General features: G+C 43.4%; 1 protein-coding gene across 3 annotated transcripts in view; it reads right to left on the bottom strand.

Moving 5' to 3' along the window:
* Positions 1-26,422, bottom strand: part of GRINA (glutamate ionotropic receptor NMDA type subunit associated protein 1) — a 160,816-nt gene that overhangs the window by 89,609 nt on the left and 44,785 nt on the right. For all 3 annotated transcript variants that reach the window (XM_033933235.1, XM_033933233.1, XM_033933236.1), the window contains exon 2: positions 17,711-18,068. In XM_033933235.1, coding sequence (XP_033789126.1) covers positions 17,711-18,038 — 328 coding nt within the window. In that variant the 5' untranslated portion in view covers positions 18,039-18,068. The remainder of the gene's footprint in view (positions 1-17,710; positions 18,069-26,422) is intronic.

The raw sequence follows: 26,422 nt of genomic DNA, 5'->3' as shown, positions 1-26,422 counted from the left end.
AAAATCAGGGGCGGGAAACTACACGGTGACACCAGGAAATATTTTTTCACCGAAAGGGTGGTTGATCGCTGGAATAATCTTCCGCTACAGGTAATTGAGGCCAGCAGCGTGCCTGATTTTAAGACAAAATGGGATCGTCACATGGGATCTCTTCACAGAGAAAGGTAGGGGAGGGTTATTGGAGTGGGCAGTCTTGATGGCTGTGGCCCTTATCTGGCGTCTGTTTCTATGTTTCTAACACTATTGACGCTGTTGCAGACAAGTATTGAGAGATGGGATGCAAAACGTTGCAGCTCCCCTGATCTCGCTGGCTCTGTGCGGACCGGCAGAAAATTTCTGCGGACCGGCGGTTGAAGAGCACTGCTCTAGAAGACAGGAGGGACAGGGGAGATATGATACAGATGTTTAAATACTTAAAAGGTATTAATATAAAATCAAATCTTTTCTAGAGAAAGGAAAATGGTAAAACTCGAGTTCATAAATTGAGGTTGCGGTGAGGATGAGGGTGAGGGTAAATCTCGGTAAGGGTGAGATCCAGAAGGCCTTGAGCATGCACAAATGCTCAAGGCCCAGCAGCAGCCCAGCAGAAAATCAGCAGCAGGCACTTTCTAATACCGGCAGCGCACGGGTAAGGACAGGGCTGGTCAGTGGGGGGGGGGGGGGAGAGACAATAACAGCGCCTGTGGCCTTGGGGGGAGCATGGGAGTCGGGGTGAGTCTGGCAAGAGTGGGCCAGCACCTGAGAGTCCCGGTGTGTGGGGGTAGTGGCATCCAGAAGGGGCAGCGTCTGGGAGCGGCTACGCACATGAACAGCAGGGCGAAAGGTGCCTATCCGGTCTCAGTGCGGCAGCGGTTTGATTACAGCCAGCACTCTGAAGCCGGGGTGCACCATCACCACCCGCAGTGACATGAGCACCCTGCAGTATAGCCCCCTCTCCAGTTCCCAGAGCTACGTGATAGACAGCAAACAGCAGCAGAGGCTTCCCCAAGAGAACTGGAGGAGCTGCGTGGATAGGTCCATGGCAGAGGCAGCGGTGGAGGCGTTGCTAATGGTAATTAAGTTTTTGGGATGTGGAACAAATTGTCCGAGTTTACATTAATTCTTATGGGGAAAGTTGCTTTGATATACGAGTGTTTTGGATTACGAGCATGCTTCTGGAACAAATTATGCTCGTAAACCAAGGTACCACTGTATACTAACGGCTGTAGTATGGGAAATAAAGTTCTGGATCTAGAGCAGGGGTGTCAAATGTTGGTCCTCGAGGGCCGCAATCCAGTCGGGTTTTCAGGATTTCCCCAATGAATATGCATGAGATCTATTTTCATGCACTGCTTTCATTGGGGAGTGTGTGGCGCAGTGGTTAAAGCTACAGCCTCAGCACCCTGGGGTTGTGGGTTCACACCCAAGCTGCTCCTTGTGACCCTGGGCTAATCACTTAATCCCCCCCCATTGCCCCAGGTACATTAGGTAGATTGTGAGCCCACCGGGACAGACAGTGAAAAATGTTTGAGTACCTGAATAAATTAATGTAAACCGTTCTGAGTTCACTTGGGAGAACGGTATAGAAAACTGAATTTAAAAAATAATAAATAAATAAATAAATGGATTGCAGCCCTCAAGGACCAACATTTGACACCCCTAATCTAGAGGCTGTGATGGAAGATGCTTATTTAGATTTAGTGATGATCACTGAGAGGTGGCTCACGGAGAACCATAATCAAACAAAACTCCAAAAATAATCCTGCCAAAGATACTAAATAGAAACTACAAAACGCAGTAAAAGGTCTAATGAACTCACAGAACGACCTGCACTGTCTAAAGCACCAAATCTAGTTCAAATTAATATAATATCTATCAAATATTATAATAACCAGTGGAGAGGGTCCTCAGTGTGAAGGATAAGTGAAAGGAGAACTTCTCCAGCGCTTTACACACACTGGTGAAGGTATAATAGCCTTCACCTGCACACCATCACTGGACCCTTCCGGTGTGCCCACAATAAACACAAACAGTGAACAACTAAATAAGTGCCAAAAATCACGGCAAAATGGTGCTCAAAAAGACAGAGCAGGATGCTCAGGGAGTTCCCCAGCCGACTCCTAGATAGAAAAAAAGCAACTTAGCTTGCAGGTATGGTCCAAGCAGTTGGAAGGCAAGAAGGACTAACACCAAAATAACTTCTACCAAGCCCGGTTTCGGTGAATCTAGGTCCCTTCCTCACGAATCTATTAAGCAGAACAAATGGCGATGATAGGCCATGCACAGCACCAGCAAGTCAGCCAAGGAGAGAAGGAGGAGCTAAAAGAGCAGATTGCAAAACGTGCTTAAAAACTGAGTAAGAGGATACGTCATCAATGAACAGCCAATCAGATACCCAATCGACAAAAACTAAACAATGGTGTTCCACTCCATTCCCTCATTGAGGCCATGGGGGTAGACAGCATTAAGTTCAAAAATCCAGAATTGCTCACGAAGCTGGATACGAGTGGGTTTGTCCCCTTTAAAATCCATAGGCAATTGTTCAATAATAAACCAGGTAAGATCAAAAAACATATGGCCTCTTTCCAAACAATGGGGGACCATGGGGAAGGACATGTTAGAGGTGTTGTCGACTCTTATGTTCAGCAAGTCTTGTTTTAATTTTACGACAAGTCCGTCCCACGTAGAGCAAGTTACATGGGCATATGATGACATGTGTCATCCCACCACCCAACGTGAGAATCAGCTAAGACAACACACTACTTGTCTATCCTAATTCTCACGTTGGGTGGTGGGATGACACCAAGTCGTAATGGAAAGAGATTTTGAACAAACATTGCAAGAGCCACAAGGTTTATGCCCCTAGACTGGAAAACAGCTAACGTGATTCCACTCCACAAAAAGGGCTGCAGAACAGAGACAGAAAATTACAGACCGGTGAGTCTTACATCCATAGTGTGCAAACTCATGGAAACACTGATCAAACAGAAACTCGACAAAATTCTAGACGAAGAAAATTTACGTGATCCACACCAACACGGATTTACCAGGGGAAGGTCCTGCCAATCTAATCTGATTGATTTCTTTGACTGGGTGACCAGTCATCTGGATGCCGGGGAGTCCCTGGACGTGATATATTTGGACTTCAGCAAAGCTTTTGACAGCGTTCCACACCGCAGGCTGTTGAACAAACTAAAATCTATGGGATTAGGGGATACATTCACTACATGGGTAAGGGATTGGCTAGGTGGTAGGCTTCAAAGGGTGATGGTAAACGGTACCCCCTCCAAAACGTCAGCAGTGACGAGTGGAGTACCTCAGGGCTCCGTCTTAAGGCCGATTCTATTCAATTTATTCATAGGAGATTTGACCCAAGGGCTTAGAGGAAAAGTATCACTGTTTGCCGATGACGCCAAACTATGCAACATAGTAGGCAAAAGCAGTGTGCCTGACTTTATGACGCAGCACCTACGGCAGCTGGAACAGTGGTCATCAACTTGGCAGCTAAGCTTCAATGCTAAAAAATGTAAAGTAATGCATCTAGGCAAAAAAAAAAAAAACCACACAGAATTTACACACTAAATGGTGAAACCTTGTCCAGGACCACGGTGGAACGTGATTTAGGTGTAATCATTAGCAATGATATGAAGGCTGCCAATCATGTGGAGAAGGCTTCGTCCAAGGCAAGACAAAATGATGGGCTGCATCCGTAGGGGTTTTGTCAGCAGAAAACCTTAAGTCATAATGCCACTGTACAGATCCATGGTGAGAACGCATCTCGAGTATTGTGTTCAATTCTGGAGACCACACTACCAGAAAGATGTGTTGAGAATTGAGTCGGTTCAGCGAATGGCTACCAGGATGGTCTTGGGGCTCAGGGATCTCACGTATGAAGAAAGGCTAAAAAAACTGCGGATGTACTCACTGGAGGAGCGAAGAGAGAGGGGGGGACATGATTGAGACCTTTAAGTATATCACGGGGCGTATAGAGGTGAAAAATGATATCTTCAGTCTTACAGGGCCCTCAGTGACCAGAGGACACTCGCTGAAAATCAGGGGAGGGAAATTTCGGGTTGATACTAGGAAGTACTTCTTCACAGAAAGGGTAGTCGATCATTTGAACGAGCTGCCTCAGCAAGTGATTGAGGCCAACAGCGTGTCAGATTTTAAGAGAAAATGGGATATTCACGTGGGATCTATAAGGGAGTAAAAGTCAGGGAGTGGGTCATTGGTATGGCTCGATGGGCTGTGGCCCTTTTCTGCCGTCAATTTCTATGTTTCTATCATCGCCGTTTGTCCTGTTTAATAGATTCCTGAGGAAGGGACCTAGAGTCACCGAAACCGGGCTTGGTAGAAGTTATTTTGGTGTTAGTCCTTCTTGCCTTCCAACTGCTTGGACCATACCTGCAAGCTAAGTTGCTTTTTTTCTATCTAGGAGTCGGCTGGGGAACTCCCTGAGCATCCTGCTCTGTCTTTTTGAGCACCATTTTGCCGTGATTTTTGGCACTTATTTAGTTGTTCACTGTTTGTGTTTATTGTGGGCACACCGGAAGGGTCCAGTGATGGTGTGCAGGTGAAGGCTATTATACCTTCACCAGTGTGTGTAAAGCGCTGGAGAAGTTCTCCTTTCACTTATCCTTCACACTGAAGACCCTCTCCACTGGTTATTATAATATTTGATAGATATTATATTGATTTGAACTAGATTTGGTGCTTTAGACAGTGCAGGTCGTTCTGTGAGTTCATTAGACCTTTTACTGCGTTTTGTAGTTTGTATTCACGGAGAACCATGACATAAAAACATAAGAATTGCCGCTGCTGGGTCAGACCAGTGGTCCATCGTGCCCAGCAGTCCCGCTCCCGCAGATCCCTTAGGTCAAAGACCAGTGCCTTGAGTCTAGCCTTACCTGCGTACGTTCTGGTTCAACAGGAACTTGTCTAACTTTGTCTTGAATCCCTGGAGGGTATTTTCTCCTATAAAATCCTCTGGAAGAGAGTTCCAGATTTTTACCACTCTCTGGGTGAAGAAGAACTTCCTTACGTTTGTACGGAATCTAGCCCCTTTTAACTTTAGAGAGTGCCCTCTCGTTCTCTCTACCTTGGAGAGAGTGAACAACCTGTCTTTATCTATTAAGTCTATTCCCTTCATTATCTTGAACGTTTCGATCATGTCCCCTCTTAGTCTCCTCTTTTCAATGGATATATAGTAGTTATATGATAATCTGTTCATGAAAGACAGGGTAGGAAGAAAAGGAGGAGGGAATGGTGTTACATGTTAAAGAAATGCTGGATTGGTAGAGGGAAAGGAGGGATTAATGTTAAACTAGGAGGGGGGCCAGAAAGGAGGAAGGGAGGGTCATAACATTCTTCATCTTCCCAGAAAGTTCAAACGAGGAGGCGGCCTGGCAATAATTTACAAAAACTCATACACCATCGCCGAGACAGACTCAAACTCCCAACCCGACCTAGAATATATCACCTGCAAACTCAAAAGCGAGCACAACCTCGCACACAAGAACATCGGAATCCTCCTACTCTAGACCCTCTAGCACTAATTCAGACTCCATCACAAAAACGATAGAAATAATAACGAACCTCACATGCCAACATGACAAACTAATCATACTCGGTGACATCAACCTACCCCCTTGAATCTGCAGAAAATAAAGAAGTCACAATCATACCTTCAGGCCCCACCCATGAAAAAGGCCATACCCTAGACCTGTTTGCATCCTCTCCCCCTAACCTAGTCAATAGGGCCAAATGGTCACCTGTCCCATGGACAGATCACTTTCTCCTAGAATTCTGCCTAAACCTAACTGACGTAGACCTGAACTCCAAAGCCACCAAAGACACAAGATTAGTCCGCAGGAAAACAAGACCTGACTTCTAGAACATAGTGGCAAAATCACTCCCTCCCCCCACGAATAACAACACCTTAATGATAACCAACCACAACAAAATCATAGCCAAAACCCCAGATACTGTATCCCCTCTCCACCCACGCATAATAAAATCAAACTGAACTTCGCTCTGGTTTACGGAGTCCTTAAGACTAGACAAACAACTATGCGGACGTCTAGAGAGGAAATGGAGGAAAAACAAGACACCAGAACACAATGGAGAACAGCCATATTAGGACAATATATCTGAAACAAAAAAAAACTATTATGTCAGTAAAATAGGAGGCAACACAACCGACAGCAAAAAACTGTTTCGCCTAGTACAACTGACATCCCCCAAACCAAGAATCTGCAACCCTCTCTAATAAAATCTCAGCCCAAGAACTAGCAGATTTCTTCCTCAACAAAGTCAAGTTGGTCCAATCAGAAGTTGCTAAGACAGCCACGACAAACACTTCCCAACTCAAATATATGGAATACACTGAATCCATAAAAGCAGACCAGATCTGGTCGTCATTCCCTAACCTTTCCATCCCTGATACCAATAAACTAATATCAAAGCTAGCCTTATGAAGCAGCCATCTAGACAATTGTCATTTATACCTTCTTTCTGCAGCTCCGCATCATATCATTGACTGGCTTACCAACCTGCTAAATAGTTCCCTGAACCAAGGGCATCTACCCAAAGAAATGGGTAAAAGAGCCTTAACCCCTATACCAAAAACAGCCCAAGCAGACCTTTCCATAGAATCTAACTACAGACCGATTGCTGGCATTCTGATCCTCACTAAAATCCTTGAGTCCCATGTCCGCAAGCAGCTAACCTCATACATAGAGCAACACTCCTTCCTTCACACATCCCAATACAGCTTCCGAAAAAAGCAGCACTGAGCTCCTCATCTTCACTCTAATCACTAAAATCAAACAGTTGCTAAGCTCTGGTCATCAGGCAATACTTCTCCAATCTGATATCTCCGCAGCCTTCGACTCAGTGGACCACCAATTACTCTTAACCAAACTCTCGGAAATTGGAATAACAGGGACTGTACTGAAATGGTTTGACGACTTCCTTCAAAATTGCGAATACTTGGTCAAAAGGCAAGAATCATACTCCAACCCTTGCAAGGCATTCTGTGGCATCCCACAAGGCTCCCCTTTATCCCCAATCCTATTCAATTTATTCATGAGCTCACTGGGACACATTAAAATGGAAGACTAAACTGTACTATCTTATGCCGACAATATCCTCCTCCTCATCCCCATAACCAATAATCATCCTAATATTGCTGAAAAAATCTCAAACAATATAGATGAAATTCAAACCTGAGAAATGAACAATAAGCTGAAACTGAACGCCACTAAGACCAAAGCCATTTGTTTCCGCACTGCACAACAGAATGTCATATCTAACCTCACTCTTTCCTCAGGCATCACTCTCATAATGGAAAAATCCACCAAGGTACTAGGCTGCATCTTAGACAACACTCTCACAATGGAACCACAAATATCTAACCTTTGGAAAAAGACCATCTACACTATGCGTCAACTGCGACTCACAAGATCATACTTCCACCCACACCACTTTGCTCTGATCATTCAGATGATGGTCCTACCTCAACTGGACTATTGCAACTCCGCCCACCTTGGCATCAATACTACTCTTATCCAAAAACTGCAACTCATCCAGAACACAGCCGTTAGACTAATCTACAAATTAAAGAAATTTGATTCAATCACGACCTTCATCAAGCAACTACATTGGCTCCCAATATCATCCTGAATAATTTTCAAATCATCATGTATCCTACACCAGATTCTATATGGAAAATCAGCAGCCCCTCTCATCCAACTATTCTCTACTGTTTGGTCGACACTGTTTAAAGGAGTAACACTGTAATGCCGCACAACAAAGAACGCTGACCTCCGCTCCAACTTATTTAAAAGGTCAGCGTTCTTTGTTGCGCGGCATTTCAGTGTTACTCCTTTAAACAGTATGTACCTTTTTTAAGAGTCTCTTCCTCAGCATGGTAGCTACAAGGTGTTGTTATATGTCGCACGGATAAGGAACTAGTAAAAGTGCAGTTACGTATCATGTGTGTTCTAACGCTGTATTCTGTATTATAGATTTATGCTCACGGATATTTAAAGCTATAATAGATTCTAACTGCTGAACAAGCATTGCATACATCCCGGTGGGGTCTCCTGAAGCAGACACTGAAACGGGGCCGCATTGAGAGGAAGTGGCATAGACCTTGGAAGGATGGGATCTCTTCAAGAACGACTCAACAAGCAGGGATTGATGAGAAAGCTGCGAGGTGTCAAAGCCCTTGTGATGCACAGTCTTATACCTCGAGTCCAACTTTCCAGGAACTGCTGGTATGGAAAAGGGAGTCTCCATGCATCAAGCAAAAGTCTGATTTAAAAGCTTATGAAGAGGAAGCTTGAGACTCTCAGCCGGAGGCTGTGGGAGACGCATGACCTCTAGATATTCCTTAGAATATTTGGAGCCAGTAGCCAATTTCACATCCAAATCTAAAGCCATCTGTCGCAAAAAAAGACGAGAAAGATAGCTGATCTGGTAGGGCTTGACTTCGAGAAGGACTTGAGGACGTCGAGGCATCCTGTGTCGAAGAAGAAGCTTCAGCATGGAAAAAAGCGTTGAAGGAACCTGGAGACTGGACGAAGCAACGGAGACCAAAACATCCTCGAGATCTGGCATCGGAGACCTGGACCGAGGAGTCGGCGGTCTGGTCGAGGCTGGGGTAAAACGATGCTTCGAGAAAGAGGGGCATCCTGGATGAAGGCCTCGAATGATGATGAGGGCTGTGTCGAGAACCAAACCTCGAGGATCGAGATTTTGCCTCGTAGACGGAAGCAGCCGATGCCAATGTATGGATAGGACTAGAGGCTTGTGACAATCCTGCATCCCAAAGTCTTGTCACAGAGAAATATGGGAGGAATTACAAGCCCTGATGCAGAAGGGCTGACCAAGTCAGAGCCTGGCGGTGTAGATCAGCTGACTATCCTATGGACAGTGAAGAAATGGAAGTAGAACAGGAAAGCTGTGACTTCCCTGATACTGTCTAGAAACCAGGCAGTAAAGTTTTACCTCACTGTTGTCCAGGTGCTGGGAAGCAGAAAGCAGCACAGCAGGGTGCCTTGAGAGCAATGCAAGCCGAGGGAAGGAAACTCACTCCTCTGCAGCTAAAGGGGAGTGGTTTTTTCCCCCAGCTTAAACAGAGGCTCTGTAATGAGCTTAGGAAGGCAGCAGGAACGTGGCAGAAAGGAACCAGCAGATCCCTCGGGACAGGAGCAGAGCAGGAACCAGAATCCCAGCATGAAGCTGAACTAGCTTGGAAACAGCCAGTGCCCCTTTCTCTGACTGATTGGGACATGAAAGAGGAACAGGTTAGAAACTCTCCTTTGGAATCATGTATGCCTGAACCCATGGTGATAGGAGAAAGTTATACCTCAGGTGAAACTCAGCAGGAGCCAATGGAGATTTCTTAAAGAAATGTGAGTGCAGAGACAAAGTTTCTTCTGCCTACTGTTTCTCTGCTGTCATGCTGGAACCTGAGAAAATGTTATGGCAGAAGTTAGAGTGCTGCAAACTGCCAAGTGTTGTTCTGAGCGTTTGTCTGTGTAAAGCACAAGAGCTGAGATGTTTTTGTACTTACTGTAGGTAAGCTGTTTCAAACGCTGTGCTGGAAAGTAGGCTGTATTACTTTGGTATCATATTTCCAAACCTCTGTGCATGTTCCTAGCTGATAGCTAATTATCATAGCCAACTGTGAAAATACAATTAATCCCGTGTGCCTTAGAAGCTGGAGAAAGCTAACTTAAAGACTGCTCCGTTTAGCCTGCTGGTTACCTGCAGTGCAAACTTAAGGAAACAGATTTCCATATAACTATTTTCAGCAGGACATTACAAGCTGAAAGAACTTTGGACTTTAATGGTAGTAAGCCTACTTGGTGAACAGACTCTGGTGAAGGGAAGTACTAGAACTGTGTTACATTTGAAAGCCCAGAGCAGGGTGAATTATGTTTTGATTTTGAAGAATCTTTTCCTTTGTGCAAAATTCATGCCACCGGTGAAACCGGGATTATTTTGGTGTTGCTGAGGCCAGTGATCTAATAAAATCTATAACCTTCATTGAAGGCATTCTGACTACTGGGCTGTTTGTCATAAACTACATTTTAACTGGTCCAGGGATATCCAGCTTGTAAGGTAACCCTACTTTAAAGGGGCTCACGCTAGGTGTTAGAAATGTGTCACTGCCTAGCGTTGGAAAACCGCTCGGCCAGAGACTAGGTGGTGACAGGCTGTAGATTGAAGCTCCAGAGGCTTGGAAGAGGAACCTCGATGCACTCGCAAAGAATCCATTCCTTGACTGTTGTGCTTAGGAGGCAGACCAAGCACTCGCAGACTCTACTCCCTGCAAAGAGTGGGGTTCCAACCGAGGCATAGGAGGCAGCTCGACATCACAGGGAGCTGAAGCAGTTTAGGAACCATAATGGTAAGGTACTGAAAGAACTGCTTCTCTAATTGACAAATTTAAGACAGGACTTAAAACCTTCCTCTTCCGCGATGCATTTGATATCATATAGAGTCTCACTTATTCCCTCTTTTGCAAACAATAAATAGCTCTGATATTATGACCCCCCCTCCATGTTCTATCCTAACCCCACTGTCACCCTTTTCTATCTCCAATATGTAACTTTTAACCTTCCCTCCCTTCCACCCTCACTTTCCAGTTTGTCTTGTAATGTCATTTATGTTCACACAATACTATTAAATGAATTATATATATACTTTCATTATTATTTTTTTTTCTATACTGTAATCTTATTGTAAACCAGCTAGATATTAATTTGATAGTTGGTATATCAAAATCAATAAAACTTGAAAACTTGAAACTTAATATGGTCTGGAAAGAAGCCGGCAAGGTGGGTTCCGCGTCTGAAACCGGCCCACCTGCCTTGGCTGGAGGTTCCTTCGAGGTGGTGTGAGTGTTTCAACTTAGTAGTCTTGGACACTTTAATCACCACCATTGGAACCGACTGCTGAGCTACCTGACCTGAGGAAACAGGGGAAGATACAGCAGACAATGTCATAAGAACATAAGAAATGCCTCTGCTGGGTCAGACCCGAGGTCCATTGTGCCCAGCAGTCCACTCACGCGGTGGCCCAACAGGTCCAGGACCTGCGCAGTAATCTTCTATCTATACCCCTCTATCCCCTTTTCCAGTAGGAATTTGTCTAATCCTTTCTTGAATCCCAGTACTGTACTCTGCCCTGCCCAATTACGTCCTCTGGAAGCGCATTCCAGGTGTCCACCACACGTTGGGTAAAAAAGAACTTCCTAGTATTTGTTTTGAATCTGTCTCCTATCAACTTTTCTGAGTGCCCTCTCGTTCTTTTATTTTTCAAAAGTTTGAAGAATCTGTCCCTCTCTACTCTCTCTATGCCCTTCATGATCTTATAAGTCTCTATCATATCCCCTCTAAGTCTTCTCTTCTCCAGGGAAAATAGACCCAGCTTCTCCAATCTCTCAGCATATGACAGGTTTTCCATACCTTTTATCAGACGTGTCGCTCTCCTCTGAACCCTCTCGACTATCGCCATATCCTTCTTAAGGTATGGCGACCAATATTGGATGCAGTACTCCAAATGCGGGCGCACCATTGCCCGATACAACGGCAGGATAACCTCTTTCGTTCTGGCTGTAATACCCTTTTTGATTATACCAAGCATTCTATTTGCTCTCTTAGCGGCCGCTGCACACTGTGCCGTCGGCTTCATTGTCATGTCCACCAATACCCCCAAGTCCCTTTCCTGGGTACTCTTATTCAATAATATCCCTCCCATTGTATAGTTGTACCTCGAGTTTCTGCTCCCCACATGTAATACCTTACATTTCTCAATGTTAAACTTCATCTGTCATCTCGTCGCCCATTCTTCTAGTTTGTTCAAGTCCCTTTGCAATTCTTCGCATTCCTCTGTAGTCCGAGCTCCATTAAATAGTTTAGTGTCGTCTGCAAATTTTATTATCTCGTACTTCGTCCCTGTTTCTAGATCATTTATGAAGATATTAAATAGCAGCGGCCCAAGCACCTAGCCCTGCGGGACACCCCTCGTGACTCTCCTCCAGTCGGAGTAGTGGCCCTTCACCCCTATCCTTTGTTTTCTACCTTCCAACCAGTTTCTGATCCATCTATGTACGTCTCCTTCCACCCCATGGTTCTACAGTTTCCGGAGTAGACGTTCATGGGGCACCTTGTCAAAGGCTTTTTGGAAATCTAGATATATGATGTCAATGGGGTCTCCTTTGTCCATTGTTTGTTAATCCCTTCGAAGAAGTGCAATAAGTTTGTTTGGCACGATCTTCCCTTGCAGAAACCATGCTGGCTGGCTATCAGAAGTTCGTGTTTTTCAAAATGTTGATCAATGTTTTCTTTTATCAGTGCTTCTGCCATTTTCCCCGGAACCGAAGTTAGGCTCACCGGCCTGTAGTTTCCTGGATCACCTCTTGATCCCTTTTTAAAGATGGGCGTAACGTTGGCTATCTTCCAATCCTCCGGGATCTCGCCTGTTTTCAGGGATAAGTTGCAAATTTGCTGCAGTAGTTCCGCTATCTCCTCTTTTAATTCCTTCAGAATCCTTGGATGTATGCCATCCAGACCCGGGGATTTGTCAGTTTTTAGTTTTTCTATCTGCCTGCGAACATCCTCAATGCTCACTTCTATGAATGTTAATTTTTCTGCTTGACTTCCGTTGAAGAATTGCTCAGGTTCCGGCATGTTGGACGTGTTTTCGTTAGTAAATACAGACGAGAAGAACATGTTAAGCCTTTCTGCCACTACCTTCTCCTCCTTCGCCACTCCCTTCCTGTCTCCGTCATCCAGCGGTCCCACTTCCTCTCTAGCCGGCTGCTTCCCTTTAACATATCTGAAGAATGGTTTGAAATTTCTTGCTTCCCTGGCTAGCCTCTCTTCATACTCTCTTTTGGCTTTCCGAACCTTACGGTGACATTCTTTTTGATATTTCTTGTGCTCTTTCCAATTCCCCTCAGATTTGTCCTTTTTCCATTTCTTGAATGAATTTTTCTTATTGCCTATCGCTTCCTTCACTATTTTGGTTATCCACGCTGGGTCTTTTGTTCGATTCTTTTTGCACCCCTTCCTGAATCTGGGGATATACAGATTTTGCACCTCGCTCACCATGTCCCTGAAGAAGGACCAGGCATGATTTACCGTTAGCCATGTTTTGGAAGTGTTCTTAAGTTTCTTCCTTACCAATTCCCTCATTGCTTCGTAGTTTCCTTTCCTGAAGTTAAAGGTTGTCGCTATGCCTTTTGATACTCCTACCTCAACCTTGAACTTGATCATATTATGATCGCTGTTTCCCAATGTCCCCACTACTTCTACGTCCTTTGCAGGTCCTCTTAACCCATTTAGGATTAGATCCAGAGTGGCATTTCCTCTCGTCGATTCTCTAACAAGCTGCTCCATGAAGCAATCTTGCGTGGCTTCCAGGAATTTTGTCTCCTTAGCGCATTTCGAGCTTCCAAGACTCCAGTCTATCCCGGGGTAGTTGAAGTCTCCCATAATAACCGTGTTGCCACTTTTGCATTCTCGCTTGATCTCGGCTTCCATTTCCTCATCGATATCTCCGGTTTGCCCGGGTGGGCGATAATATAGGCCCATCTTTATTTCAGGCCCTTTCCTTCCCAATATTTTAACCCATAGAGATTCCAGCTTGTTGGTCGTCTCTGCTGTGTCCATTCTTGTAGATTGTATGCTTTCTTTTATGTACAGGGCTATTCCACCTCCTTTTTGTCCTGACCTGTCCTGGCGATAGAGCTTGTATCCCGGCAGTGCTGTATCCCATTTGCTTTCCTCATTCCACCAGGTTTCAGAGATTCCAATGATGTCGATGTCTTCTGCATCGGCCACGGCTTCTAGTTCCCCCATTTTGTTTCTTAGGCTCCTTGCATTAGCATATATGCATTTTAGATCTTGGTATTTTGTTGTCCTCCTTTCCTTTCCCTGTGCTTCAGTCCTTATTTTCTTCTCTTTTGCTGTAAACATTGTAACTTCTTCTGGGTTAGTCGACTCCTGCATTTTATCCATTGTATCTTCCCAGCCATTTTTCCCCTCAGTATCTTCACAGGATACCGTCTTCCCAATCGTCGACCCTAGGTCAACTGTCGGCTTTCCCCTTCTTCTTAGTTTAAAGCCAGTTCTATTCCTCTCTTGATGTTGTTTGCTAGGAGTCTAGTTCCCGCTGCGCTCAGGTGAAGTTCATCTTTCCTGTAGAGCTTGCACTTGCCCCAAAACGCCGTCCAGTTCCTCACGAAGTGGAATCCTTCTTCCTCGCACCATCTTCTCATCCACGCATTTATTGATTGTAGTTCCTCCTGCCTTTTCACATCTGCCCTCGGTACTGGTAGGATCTCTGAGAACATTATCTTCTGGGCCCTCATCCTCAGCTTCCTTCCCAGAATCTTGAACTGTTCTAATAGCGTGCTTCTTTTGTAGTCTCTCCTGCTGACATCATTCGTCCCGATGTGGATCACTACAGCGGTCTCTTCTGTCTCCGCCCCTTCCTGTATCATTCCAATTTTGTCCACGATGTCCTTGGTTCTTGCTCCTGGAAGGCAGGTCACCAGTCGGTCCTCTCTCCCTCCTGCTATGAGGCTGTCTACATGCCTAAGGATTGAGTCTCCCACTAGGATCGCTGACTTCCCCTTCTTCAGGTTTCGCTTCGGTCTCAGGTCAAGCAATGTCGAAGAATGTCGCTGCAAACGCTGAAGGTTTGATGAGGCTCGACGTGGAAGCAGGAGGCGTTGAAGGAGCATCGATGGAAGTCGAGGTCAAAGGTGTCTTCGAAGTCGAGGGGTCAGATGGAGACTCCATGTCGAAGAGCTTATCCACCAAAAGACAATGACGCTTAAAAGCTCGAGGTTGAAGTGTTAAGCAAGGCATGCACGAGGTTGGACGATGTTTCGGCCCAAGGCACTTTAGGCAGTGTCTGTGAGGATCCGTAAGGGAAATCGTGCACTTGCAACACTTCTTAAAGCTGGTAGCAGGCCGGGACTTAGGCCGAAAAATAGCCGCCGCAAAATCGAAGCACGCGGGCTGCGGCCGAACGGCCCGACCCAGAGAACCAACTGAAGAAAATAAAAATTTTTTTTTTTAAACAAATGAAAATAAAGAAAAACAGTGATTCGTGAAGAAAAACTACAAACCGTGGTCGAAGAGAAGGCAAGAAACGAAGTTGAACGCAGAGAGTCAAAGACGGACTTCTCGGAAAACAAAGAACTTCTCTGTGGAAAACAAAGAACTGAGGAGACGCGCCCAGTGCACTGGGCAGGAAGGCACTCACGCATGCGCGGTGCGGGCGACTCAAAACTTCTAGTTTCTTCAAGCAAGACTGCTTGTGAGGCGTCCGCATCGGGGCTCCGTCGGATGACATCACCCACATGTGAGAATACCTGCCTGCTTGTCCTGGATAAAATAAGATTGCATAACAGGAGTGAGTGTATTCTCGTGCATAGGCCCCGCAGAATGGAACAAGTTACCGACCTATATAAGGCAGGAAGGAGATGTGAAGGCTTTTAAAAGATTATTAAAATTATATTTATTCTGTAAAATGAAATATGGCTGTTGAAAACTCATTTTTTGTTCTAGTGGAAAAGCAGATATTGTATTTCAAGTTTATTTAAAAATGTGATTTGATCACAAAATCATAATCCAATGCGATTTACAAATAACAATAAAATCAGGGTAACAGAAAAAAACCTTACATTGATTGAACCAGACAGGTGATAAAACTTTGACAAAACAAGACACAATAGGAACAAGGATTAAATACAATTCATAAACAAATAAAAAGGGCAAAGGTAATGAAACAATAGGATAGGAGAAAGTTACCTGCTTAATTTTCACATTAAAAACATTATTAGTCCGCTGTAAAGTATCCTGATTGTATAGAATACAGACAACTCAGTTAAAAGCGTGCTTAAAAATATGTAGTGGAGGAGGATGTATGTTTTGTTGTCTGATTTGGTATGGATGTTTGTTAAGTATATTACATATGTGATTTTGTGATCCGCTTTGTAAAAAGCGGACTATAAATTAATAAACTATAATCAAAATTTATCTGCGTACAGTGTGTTTTGTGTAGTTTATTTTTGTGGTTACCATTATGTATTGGTATTAGAATTATATTGTGTGTATATGAAAAATGAATGGAAGATATTGCATTAGAATTAGTACTATTATTATGGGGGCGGGATCAGGGGCAGAGCTTGGATGAGTCTAGGGTGGAGCTTGGGAAGTCAGTGGTACTTGGTTCATATTTGTTAGACTTAGTTGGTACTTGGCTTGAAGAAGTTGAGAAACACTGGTGTGAACCACAAAGAAAAAGTGGTATTTCAAATTCCACCCCTTTACTTGAACAAAGAACAAAAATATTTAATTATATCATGATCAATTTACCAGCTGGAGTCAGTATAATTTTACCAGCTCCAACTCCATCCAAAATTGCTTCCAATTTCAACTCCACAGCCCTGGAAGTGATGCTCAGTAAATTGTAAATAAGAAAGGCAAGTGGAGGTGGGGGGAGGGATGTGGGGAGCTCACACACCTCTGAATTATATCCCAGTTTTAGACATAATGCAGTCATTAAAATACATGAGACTTGTGGAACCCAAGTTTAGAAGAGACCCTCAGCAATCAACTGAATCAGGATCAATTCCAAATGGACAGGATCTGCATAATTAGCCTGTTGTCCATCCACTGGAGAAAGAAAAATACTGAGTGTTCTAAGGCTGCACGATGCCCTTAAGGGGCAAATCACAAATAACGACTTTTTTTTTCTCTATCTCCATCTGCTGGTCAATGGACATAACCCACAGGTTCTGAACTGGTCTATTCTAGTCAGGATGCTAAGGAAGATGGGTTTTTTTTGCTAATGGCTCTTTTCCCTGCAGGTTTCTCACGTTTTATATTTTTCTTTATATTAATCGTGTTTATGACTCCCACTGTTTTGCTCTTGTCCTTAACAAATTCTGGACTTAGTTTTATCTTTTCAAGATTTGGATGCCTTTTGTCTCCTTTACCGTATGAGGTTTCTCCTCTTGAGCAGAAACAGAGCGGAAGACAAAATCCACCACAGATCAAAAGAAAGCAAACCCACAACAGAAGAGACAAACGGCGTTCAAACAGAATAAATTAGACCTGTTTGAACGCTATTTGAGTTTGTGTTTTTATCTTCTCCTCTTGAGTCGTCACAATTTTTTAAAAATATATTTGGAGAAAGTATGGAGATTCCTACACCTATGTAACCTCTAGTTTCTCTATATCCTATACTCATTATAGGTTGGAAGGACTGTTCTTTGGTTGTTAAACACCCAAACTGTTTAACAACCAAAGAAGAACTGAAATGATATGACTGGTACTTGTACAATGCAATGGATTCATTTTTCATTTCACAAACTGAAATGGGTGGGGGTTTTTTTAAATGATGATGCAGGCATTTACTGCTGAAACGTGGCTATGTGTCATTGCTTGTTTCCATGTTATATGTAATTAACATATTTGATTTTTGTGATTTTTTAATTTAAATATGATGATTCATTGCAGCTTTAAATATATTATCCCTTCACTTTCATGCAAATAGTTGTTTCTGATTTTTCTACTCAAAGTCAAATTAACAGTAGCACACCTACCTCTCTTATGTAAAAATGCACCTCCACAATATACAATATATCTCAATTCAATCAACACAAAGTATACAGAGAAAAACAGAGCACGTCACTTACTAGCATGATCTGGAAACCCTGGCTGTGGCTGAGTGTAGGGGGGCTGCATGTATGGTGGTTGGGGATAAGGTCCCTGGAAGTATGGTTGCTGGCTGCCAGGCGAGGTTCCTGGGTATGGCGGCTGTCCATAGGGTGCAGCTGCTGGGTACGGCGGCTGTCCATAAGGTGCAGCTGCTGGGTACGGTGGCTGTCCATAGGGTGCAACTGCTGGGTACGGTGGCTGTCCATAGGCTGGAGAAATGGCTGGCTTACCTTGCACTGTTGGGTATGGAGCATCTGGGGTGAGATAAGGTTCCCCAGACACCAGGAAACTTTTCTCATGCGACATGGTTGAGAGCGATCAACGTATTCTCACTTCCTGTGGAAATAGTACAGGCAAACTGAAGTTATAATTAAACACAAGAAAACCCAGGCCAGAGATAAATGCCTTCATATAAAATCAAGACAGTTCCTGAACATACCATTCTCCACCCCTCCCAAACCTTTAAAGATCTCCTTTGAAAAAGATATGCATGTGGTCATTAGGGATGTACAATTATTAGCATGCATTTGGGTTATTATTTTGCCTTAAAATATTTAATGCATGCAAAATTGATTAACATACATTAACATTTGAACTACATAAGTATAAAATCAGTTTGTATGAATTAAAATAATAATTTCTTTTTTATACCGCCTAACCAGCAGTTCATAGCGGTTTACACAATAGGTACTCAGCATATAATATAATAATATCATACATAATAAAATTCTATGTAACTAATTGAAGCATTGAAACTAATGAATTAAAAAAACACAATATAAACTAAAATAAGTACATTATAACTTCATGATAATATGAAAATCAATAATAATAATAACTTTATTTTTCTAAACCGCCATAGTCAGACGACTTCTAGGCGGTTCACATCGAAAGAAGGCTGGACATTCAGCGAATTACAAATGTGTGAGGGGAATATTTCAGAAGAAAGGGCTGAAAGGGAGGGAAAGTAAGAGGGGTTATGAGGGGAGGGGATTGGGATTGCCTGAGAGATTGCTTCGGGTTTGTAGGGGGAGATCAAAGGTCGGTCTGTTTAGGTGATGAATTTGTCGCTCAGAGTGGTATTGAGTGATTTTCGGAATGCGTTGTAGGTCTGTCTGGTTTTATTTATGTAGTTTCCCTTGTTGTCTGTTAGCATGGAACATGAAGGTTCTGTCAATGTCTTAGCATGCATTACAATCATAATAAAATCTTCTTCAAACTTAAAAACATTTCTGTTCAAGAATGCTTTTAACTGCTAATATCATTTTATGCCTTTACTATCTGACAGGGTTTTAATACCCTCCCTTTGTGTTTCCCTTTTGATGTCTCTCTTTCCTATTGAATATTGTACTTCTCTCCCCTTTTTTCCTATATACGCGTCAGCCTGTCTCAGTTATTGTGATCACCTTTTAATTTTCTAATTTTAGTTTTATAATCATGCACACTGCTTAGATAATTTATACACAGTATATTAAATTTTAATAAACTTAAAACTTCAGGTACACTAAAACCAACAAGAAAAATTACTGAACGCATGGTTACCAGGACAGAGTTAACATGTATTTGGCTAAGGAGTCTTGCTTTTACCAATCTGCTACATCATTTAAAGGAGTGAATAAACATGAATAAAGTGTATCCGGACTTTCAGAAAGCTTTTGACAAGTGTCACGGAGAGACACCCGAGGAACTTTAATTTTTCCATATCTGTTGCAGTGGGAGCACCAGCCTCAGAGTACATACCAGCTCCCAACCCAGCAAACTAGAGCCAGTAAGCCGGTTGCAAGTTACAGATTGCCAGCCCAAGGAATTAAGAAGCCACAGTCTACTTCTTGGCTACCAGACCAGAGCGAAACAGGGAGCCCTGTTGGATTAGCTTGGATGACTTTCAGCTTTTTCTCCACAGAGCAGTTTTTCCTGCTTTCTAAACCCCAGGACTACACTTGAACAACATTCAGATAAGTGACTTCTATTGAAAATTTTTGAAAATATTACAAATTATACTGATAAGTGAAAGAGACTGTTTTTGAAAATAAGAAGAAAAAAGGTTTTTGAAAATTATAAGAAAAAAGAAGATAATAAAGATAAAATAGAATTTCACAGTTTGGGAGTTTTTGACCGAGGATGTGTCTGCTAGTATCAAATTCTGTTTGAAACTAGCTTGTCTATGTGGGTAGCCTATAGAGCCCCTATTGGACACTGAGGTCTTTTCTCCTTTTTGGATGAGAGGTGATTTATAGTCCTGTGCTTTTGGAGGGTGTTGTAATTTTGTGATTTATTTGGACATCCTTTTCTTGAATTTTTGGATTTTTAAGCTGATAATATTTCAGTTGACAAATGGTAACAAAGACATGAAGGGGTTAAAAGCCTTGGGACAGTAATGTATCTAGATTTTCAGAAAGCTTTTGATAAAGATCCTCACAAGAGGCTCCTGAGAAAATTAGAGTCATGGGATAGGTGGGAAAGCTCAGTTGTAGATTAGGAATTGGTTATCGGACTGAAAACAGAAGATAGGAGGATTAAATGGTCATTTTTCTCAATGGAAGAGAGTAAACAGTGGAGTTCCTCAGGGGTCTGTACTAGGACCGGTGCTATTTAACTTATTTATAAATGATCTGGAAATTGGAATGACGAGTGAGGTGATTAAATTTGCAGATGACACTAAACTGTTCAAAGTTGTTAAAACGCATGCGGATTGTGAAAAATTGCAGGTGGACCTTAGGATATTGGAAAACTGGGCATCCAAGTAGCAGATGAAATTTAATGTGGATAAATGCAAAGTGAGGCACATTGGGAAGAATAATCCGAATCACAGTTGCCGGATGCTAGGGTTCACCTTGGGAATTAGTGCCCAAGAAAAGGATCTCGGTGTCATTGTAGCTAATACAATGAAACCTTCCGCCCAATGTGTGGCGGTGGCCAAAAACGCAAACATGGTGCTGCGAATTATTAAAAAGGGATGGTTAACAAGACTAAGAATGTTATAATGCCTCTGTATCGCTCTATGGTGTTACATCACCTGGAGTATTGTGTTTAATTCTAGTCTCCTTACCTCAAGAAAGATATAGTGCAACTATAAAAGGTTCAAAGAAGAGCGACCAAGATGATAAAGGGGATGGAACTCCTCTCATAGGAGGAAAGACAAAAAAGGTTAGGGTTCTTCAGCTTGCAAAAGAGAAGGCTGAGGGGAGATATGATTGAAGTCTACAAAATCTTGAGTGGAGTAAAATGGAGAAAGTCCATAGTCAGTTATTGCTTGCCCTGGATCAGTAGCATGGAATGCTGCTACTCTGAGTTTTTGCGAGATACTAGTGACTTGCATTGGCCATTGTGAGAATGGGCTACTGGACTTGATGGACCATTGGTCTGACCCAGTAAGGCTCTTCTTATGTTCTTATGTTGTTATCTTAGGAATTAGCAGTGGCATGCGATGACGCTATCAAGTAGTAGGGAGACAAGAATGAAGGACATCACTGACAGAATCGAGAGGATCCTGGACGGCGCAGAAACAGAAGAGACAGCAGTGATAATCCACGTTGGAACAAATGATGTCAACAGGAGAAATTACAGTAGGACCATGCTAAATAAACAGTTCAAGATCCTAGGAAGGAAACTGAAGCTGAGGACACAGAAGATAGCATTCTCAGAGATTCTGCCAGTATCGAGGGCAGACGTGAAGAGGCAGACAGAGCTACAAGCAATAAATGCATGGTTGAAGAGATGGTGCGAAGAAGAGGGATTTCACTTTGTGAGGAACTGGACAACTTTCTGGAGGAAGAACAGGAGGGATGGACTACACCTGAGCACGGCAGGAACGAGGCTGTTAGCAAACAATGTCAAGAGAGAAATAGAACAGGCTTTAAACTAAGAAGAAGGGGAAAGCTGAAAGTCGACCTGCGCCTGCTTAACTTTGCCATCAAAGACCAGATTATGAAATCCTACCGCAAGAAGAAAGATCTTACATTCCAGAATCAGAGGATCCTTGTTTTCCAAGATTACTCCGTCAAGGTGGCGTCCCTCAGAAGAGGGTTCTCTCCTGTTTGCAAGAAGCTGATGGACAGAGATGTTCGTTTTACTCTACAGTTCCCGGCCAGGCTTCGTGTGCTTTACCAGGGACAGCCGCATGTGTTCGACACGTGTGAAGCGGCTCAGGCACAATTGCTGCAGTGGTTCCCATCCCCGGATGGCGTGGCCTGAATTGCCCGGCGGACTGTGCCTGTGTGTTCTTCATTTTCCCGGATCTTGCCCTCCTACTGCCTGGGAGTTTCTGTTCCACGGGTGGCATAGGGGGGGACTGGAGACTTGTAGGGGACACGAGGCTGGCACCTTCCTAGCCTGGGTATTCCTGGACATGGAACATAGGTCTGCCCACTGTTATCCTGTATATTTGCTGTTCTGTTTCTGGTTTTTTCACTGTTCTGTTTTATTTGGTTCCTGGTATGCCGGGTTTGCACATGTGGGTGGGAGGGGGTGCTATTGGCATGGGGGCACCCTCGATCTGTTTGGTATAGTGGATGATGATTTGACTCGGGGGGGGATGGGTGGGGGGAGGTTGGGAAGGTTGGGGGTGGGGGTCTGTGGGGGGGGGATGTGGATGTGTTTGATTCTTGGGTTCAGTGAGTGTTTGTGGTGTGTCTGCTGGGGTGAGGGCTGGGCGCCCTGGCAGCAGTTTTTGTTTATTCTGCTTGCTAATCCTTTCCGTAGGGGCCCATGAGAGCTAAGAGGGGACTTCGCTGTGTCTCATCGAATGTTTCCGGGATAAATTCCCCGGTTAAACGAGCAAAGATCCTTCAGTGTCTGGCCCGTCATCAGGCAGACATTGCTGGTTTACAGGAGACGAAACTCTCTGCACTTGAGCATGCTAAACTGAAGCGTTCATGGGTTGGTCAGTGTTATCATGCCTCCTCATCCAAAGCTAAGGCAGGGGTGGCTCTTCTTATTCATAAGTCTGTACCTTTTACTATGACTAAGGTCATTTCTGACCCAGAGGGACGCTATGTGCTGGTTCAGGGTATGCTCCATCAACAGCGGGTACTCCTAGCCTCTGTTTATGCTCCTAATGTGGCACAGCGTTCCTATTTCAAAAGGCCTTTGGGTACTCTTCTCCCTTTACAATCTCATTTCTCTGCTCCCCTGGTTCTTTTGGGGGACTTTAACTCTGTACTTGACTCCAGTCTGGATTGTTCTGGGGGGTCTACACGCACTTCCCCTAGATCTGATAATGGACTGCAGTCTTTTATACAGACCCTGGATCTAGTGGATGTGTGGCGTACTCTGCATCCTGGGGACCATGATTACACTCATATTTCTAAGGTACATCACACATCTGCTAGGATTGACTATACTCTCCTTTCCCGTTCTTCTTTTCACTGTGTCTCTGGGGCGTCTATTGGGGCCTTGGCTATTTCGGACCATGCTCCGATATGGCTTGACCTGCTGCTGGGGGGGGGGGGAATCGGGGTGGTAGATATAGATGGAGATTTCCTGCAGCTCTTTATCATGACCCCGATTTTTCCTCCTTTCTGATCAAGTCCTGGAGAGATTTTGTTTCATTCAATGGGGAGCATGTGGAGGATGGGGACCTTTTTAGGAGTACAGCTAAGGCGGTGTTGTGGGGGGCCATTATAGAATATAGCTCCCATAAGCGTAAGATTTTAGCTTCTAAGATTTTGGATTTGGAAAAGAGGGTTAAACTCAGCCATCAGTTGTTTATTCGTTCTCCCACCACACAACATCGGCATGACTTCTATACTGCCCAGACGGCTTTCAATACCTTATTGCATGAGTGGGCGCGTAATTCTCTGGTAAACCCCTTGAGTGCTAACCCCAGAGTCCGATTAAACAAGCAGCTTCCTTCAAGGGAGTACAGCAGGAACACAGACATAGACATATAAATCTGGCCAAGCTTGTCCCAAAGCTGGTGAAACACATACAACTTGTCTGAACCGGAAAGGAGAGAAGCCCCGGCATACCCTGACCAAAGTCAGCTGGAAACAAACTACTGGAACACTGCAGCTCTCCCGCCATCGCCGGAGACCCAAGCGCACGCCTGATTCTCGCTGACACGAGGTCGCTGCATCAACGCTCCTAGAAACATAGCCGGATTCGAGCCCCGCAAAATTTACCCTGCCGCGGCTTGCATAGAAAGAAAATCAGACTCGGGGAATAACCAGAAGAACGTCCCACAGCGCCGGAAAAAACATGTCCCATCTCATGCGCGCTGCTATAAACCGGCACCTGCACAATCAGCTGCACATGGCCGTGACAAACACCGATGAAAGAGAGCCTCAGAATAAACAGGACTACTGCTGCACTGAAACCCAACAATGAGAACAAGTACGAGCATGAAATCGCATCGCTACTGCCGCGCTGTAACCAACAAGGAAACCAAGTGCGTACATGCAAAGGGCGGGAAGTCCCGGCTCCCTCCACGGATTTCTAGTCATAAAACTTAGCCTCAATAAAATATCCATACCTTAAATGTACGATGACCGAACCCACAGTACTAAGACTCCCAAACAGAACCTGAAGTTCAAATAACCGTGAAAGCCAGACATACTCACAAACTTGTTGTTAGGGCCGGTTGAAGCCAGTTTGCAGCAAAAGCATGGCAGAATGTAGCAACTGTGGTCTCTTTTTTTTTTTTTTTTTTTTACAGAGAAGGGAAAGAAGAAAAAAATTGAGACCAGTCAGACCCTCTAGCAATGGAGGGAGGGTGAGGCAGGGACCTGGGGGGGCCCAGGTATAACCCCTAAAGCCGGCACCGTTCAGCCGGACACCCCTGTCTCACTGAAGAGAAAATCTCAACAGGAGAAATAGCATTGCCAGCTCACTGAAGAGAAACCTCAACAGGAGAAACAGAATGGCAGTCTCACTGAAGAGAAACCTCAACAGGAGAAAATAAAGTTCCAGTCACAACCAAAATTCAGGAGCTAGTTGAATAGCAACCTTTTCCTGCTGGGAGATAGAGAATACTGGATAAACAGGAGGAGTGCCAGCCAATAGGACCCCTGTTAATCAGTTTCTCTATCTCCGCTTGCTGGTAGATGTGAGCTATCCCATTGGTCTCTGGATTCATCTGCTACTGTTGCTAGGGAATGTGCAACTTTTAAACTAAAGAAGCCATTTAAAAAAAGGGGTTTGAAACAGCCGGATAGAACTCAGAAACACATGTTACATTAACAAAATAGGTGCAATATCATAACGAAAGCTAAATTCAAAGGACAGCCATCAGAAAATGAAATGAAATGAAAACTAATTAAAAATGCAGCTTACCAACGTATCTATATATGAAATGCATCGAGATTAGCCTGCAACTTTAAAACTAAAAAGGGGGATGATACGACAGCAAAAAAGAGATACATTATCATAACAAAAGGTGATATCAAAAGGACACCATCGGATGGACAGTTAAAACAAATCAATAAAAAACTGCAGCTCACCAAAATATCTAGTTCGCCGAGAATCGCCAACTGCTGTAAAGCGTCTCAAAAGTAAAAAATACTGTAAAAATGCTGTGAATTTGAACAAACTAGAAACGTAAAGAGACGATGCAATGATCATAAAGAGATACTTGCAGCATGTGGAAAAATGTACTCGTGGGAAGCTGTAATGATTGAAGGGCGAGTAAGCCAATCAGCCTACATGTGGGCGTGTCCCCAAAGCGACACGATATAAAACTGTAAAAACTGGAGAAAACTGTAACCGGATGTGAAATAAAATCAAAGAAAGATAAAAAATAAATAATTGGCTGTATGAAGGAATAGTAAACTTGGAACAAATATTAAGTAAAATTTTAGGTGTGGATAAATGATGCCGGTCCTCTACTTGTTATGGGATGACTACAAGACAAGTGAGTCTGTATATATGTATGCCATAGTGCTGTTAAGCTCACATAAAACTGTAAAAGACTTATGATGTGGCCTATAATCATTGCATACAAAACAACGCACAATGAAAACTATAAAAGGAACATAATAATGCAATAGCTAATGGATAAAAAATTACAATAATTATGAGGCTATATGAAAAATAGACATTTGATACTAAACATAAGGTCTAATATATGAACTAAAATATGGAATATGTATAGAAAAGGTACATATAATATCTTATGAAACGGCTAAAATGTCATACAAAATATGATAAAACCAATGACTGACAAATGATGGTGATAATACAGCGAATAAAGTAACATCAAAATCATAAAAAAGGACAATAATCTATATCTAAATTTAGGCCTGCGGGTGTAATAGTATCCAGTTCAAAAATGGTCCTCTGTTCTGCATGTAGCAAGACATTATCGATATCACCGCTTCTCCAGCTGTTTTTGAAGGTTTTAAAAGACAATAAAGCGTAGATCATCAATATTCTTTCCAATGTTGGGCCAAGGGTGCTGTTAGAATCTCTCTTAAAATGCAGCTCCTATGTTCAATAATTCTCGTTTTGATCTTCCTCTTGGTTTTGCCAACATAAAGGAGTTATAACTTCAGCAGGGACTAGATTGCTAAGAGTCAGAAAAAGCACTGAACTATAAGAAAAAAACAGACTGACTCAATAATATACACAGCCTAAGAGGAGGGCTCGCTATACAAAAACTTAGCTCAGAGAAATAAAACTCTGAAGAGGGAGAGGTTACCCCCTCTTGGGAAAAGAGTTTGTCTTCCAATCATTGCTTAATCAATGTTAAAAGC

Source organism: Geotrypetes seraphini, chromosome 2 (genome assembly GCF_902459505.1).
Source record: "Geotrypetes seraphini chromosome 2, aGeoSer1.1, whole genome shotgun sequence".
NCBI classification, from domain to species: Eukaryota; Metazoa; Chordata; class Amphibia; order Gymnophiona; family Dermophiidae; genus Geotrypetes; species Geotrypetes seraphini.
The sequence above is the reverse complement of the archived record's forward strand: the minus strand, read 5'-3'. Positions and strand labels throughout refer to the sequence as shown.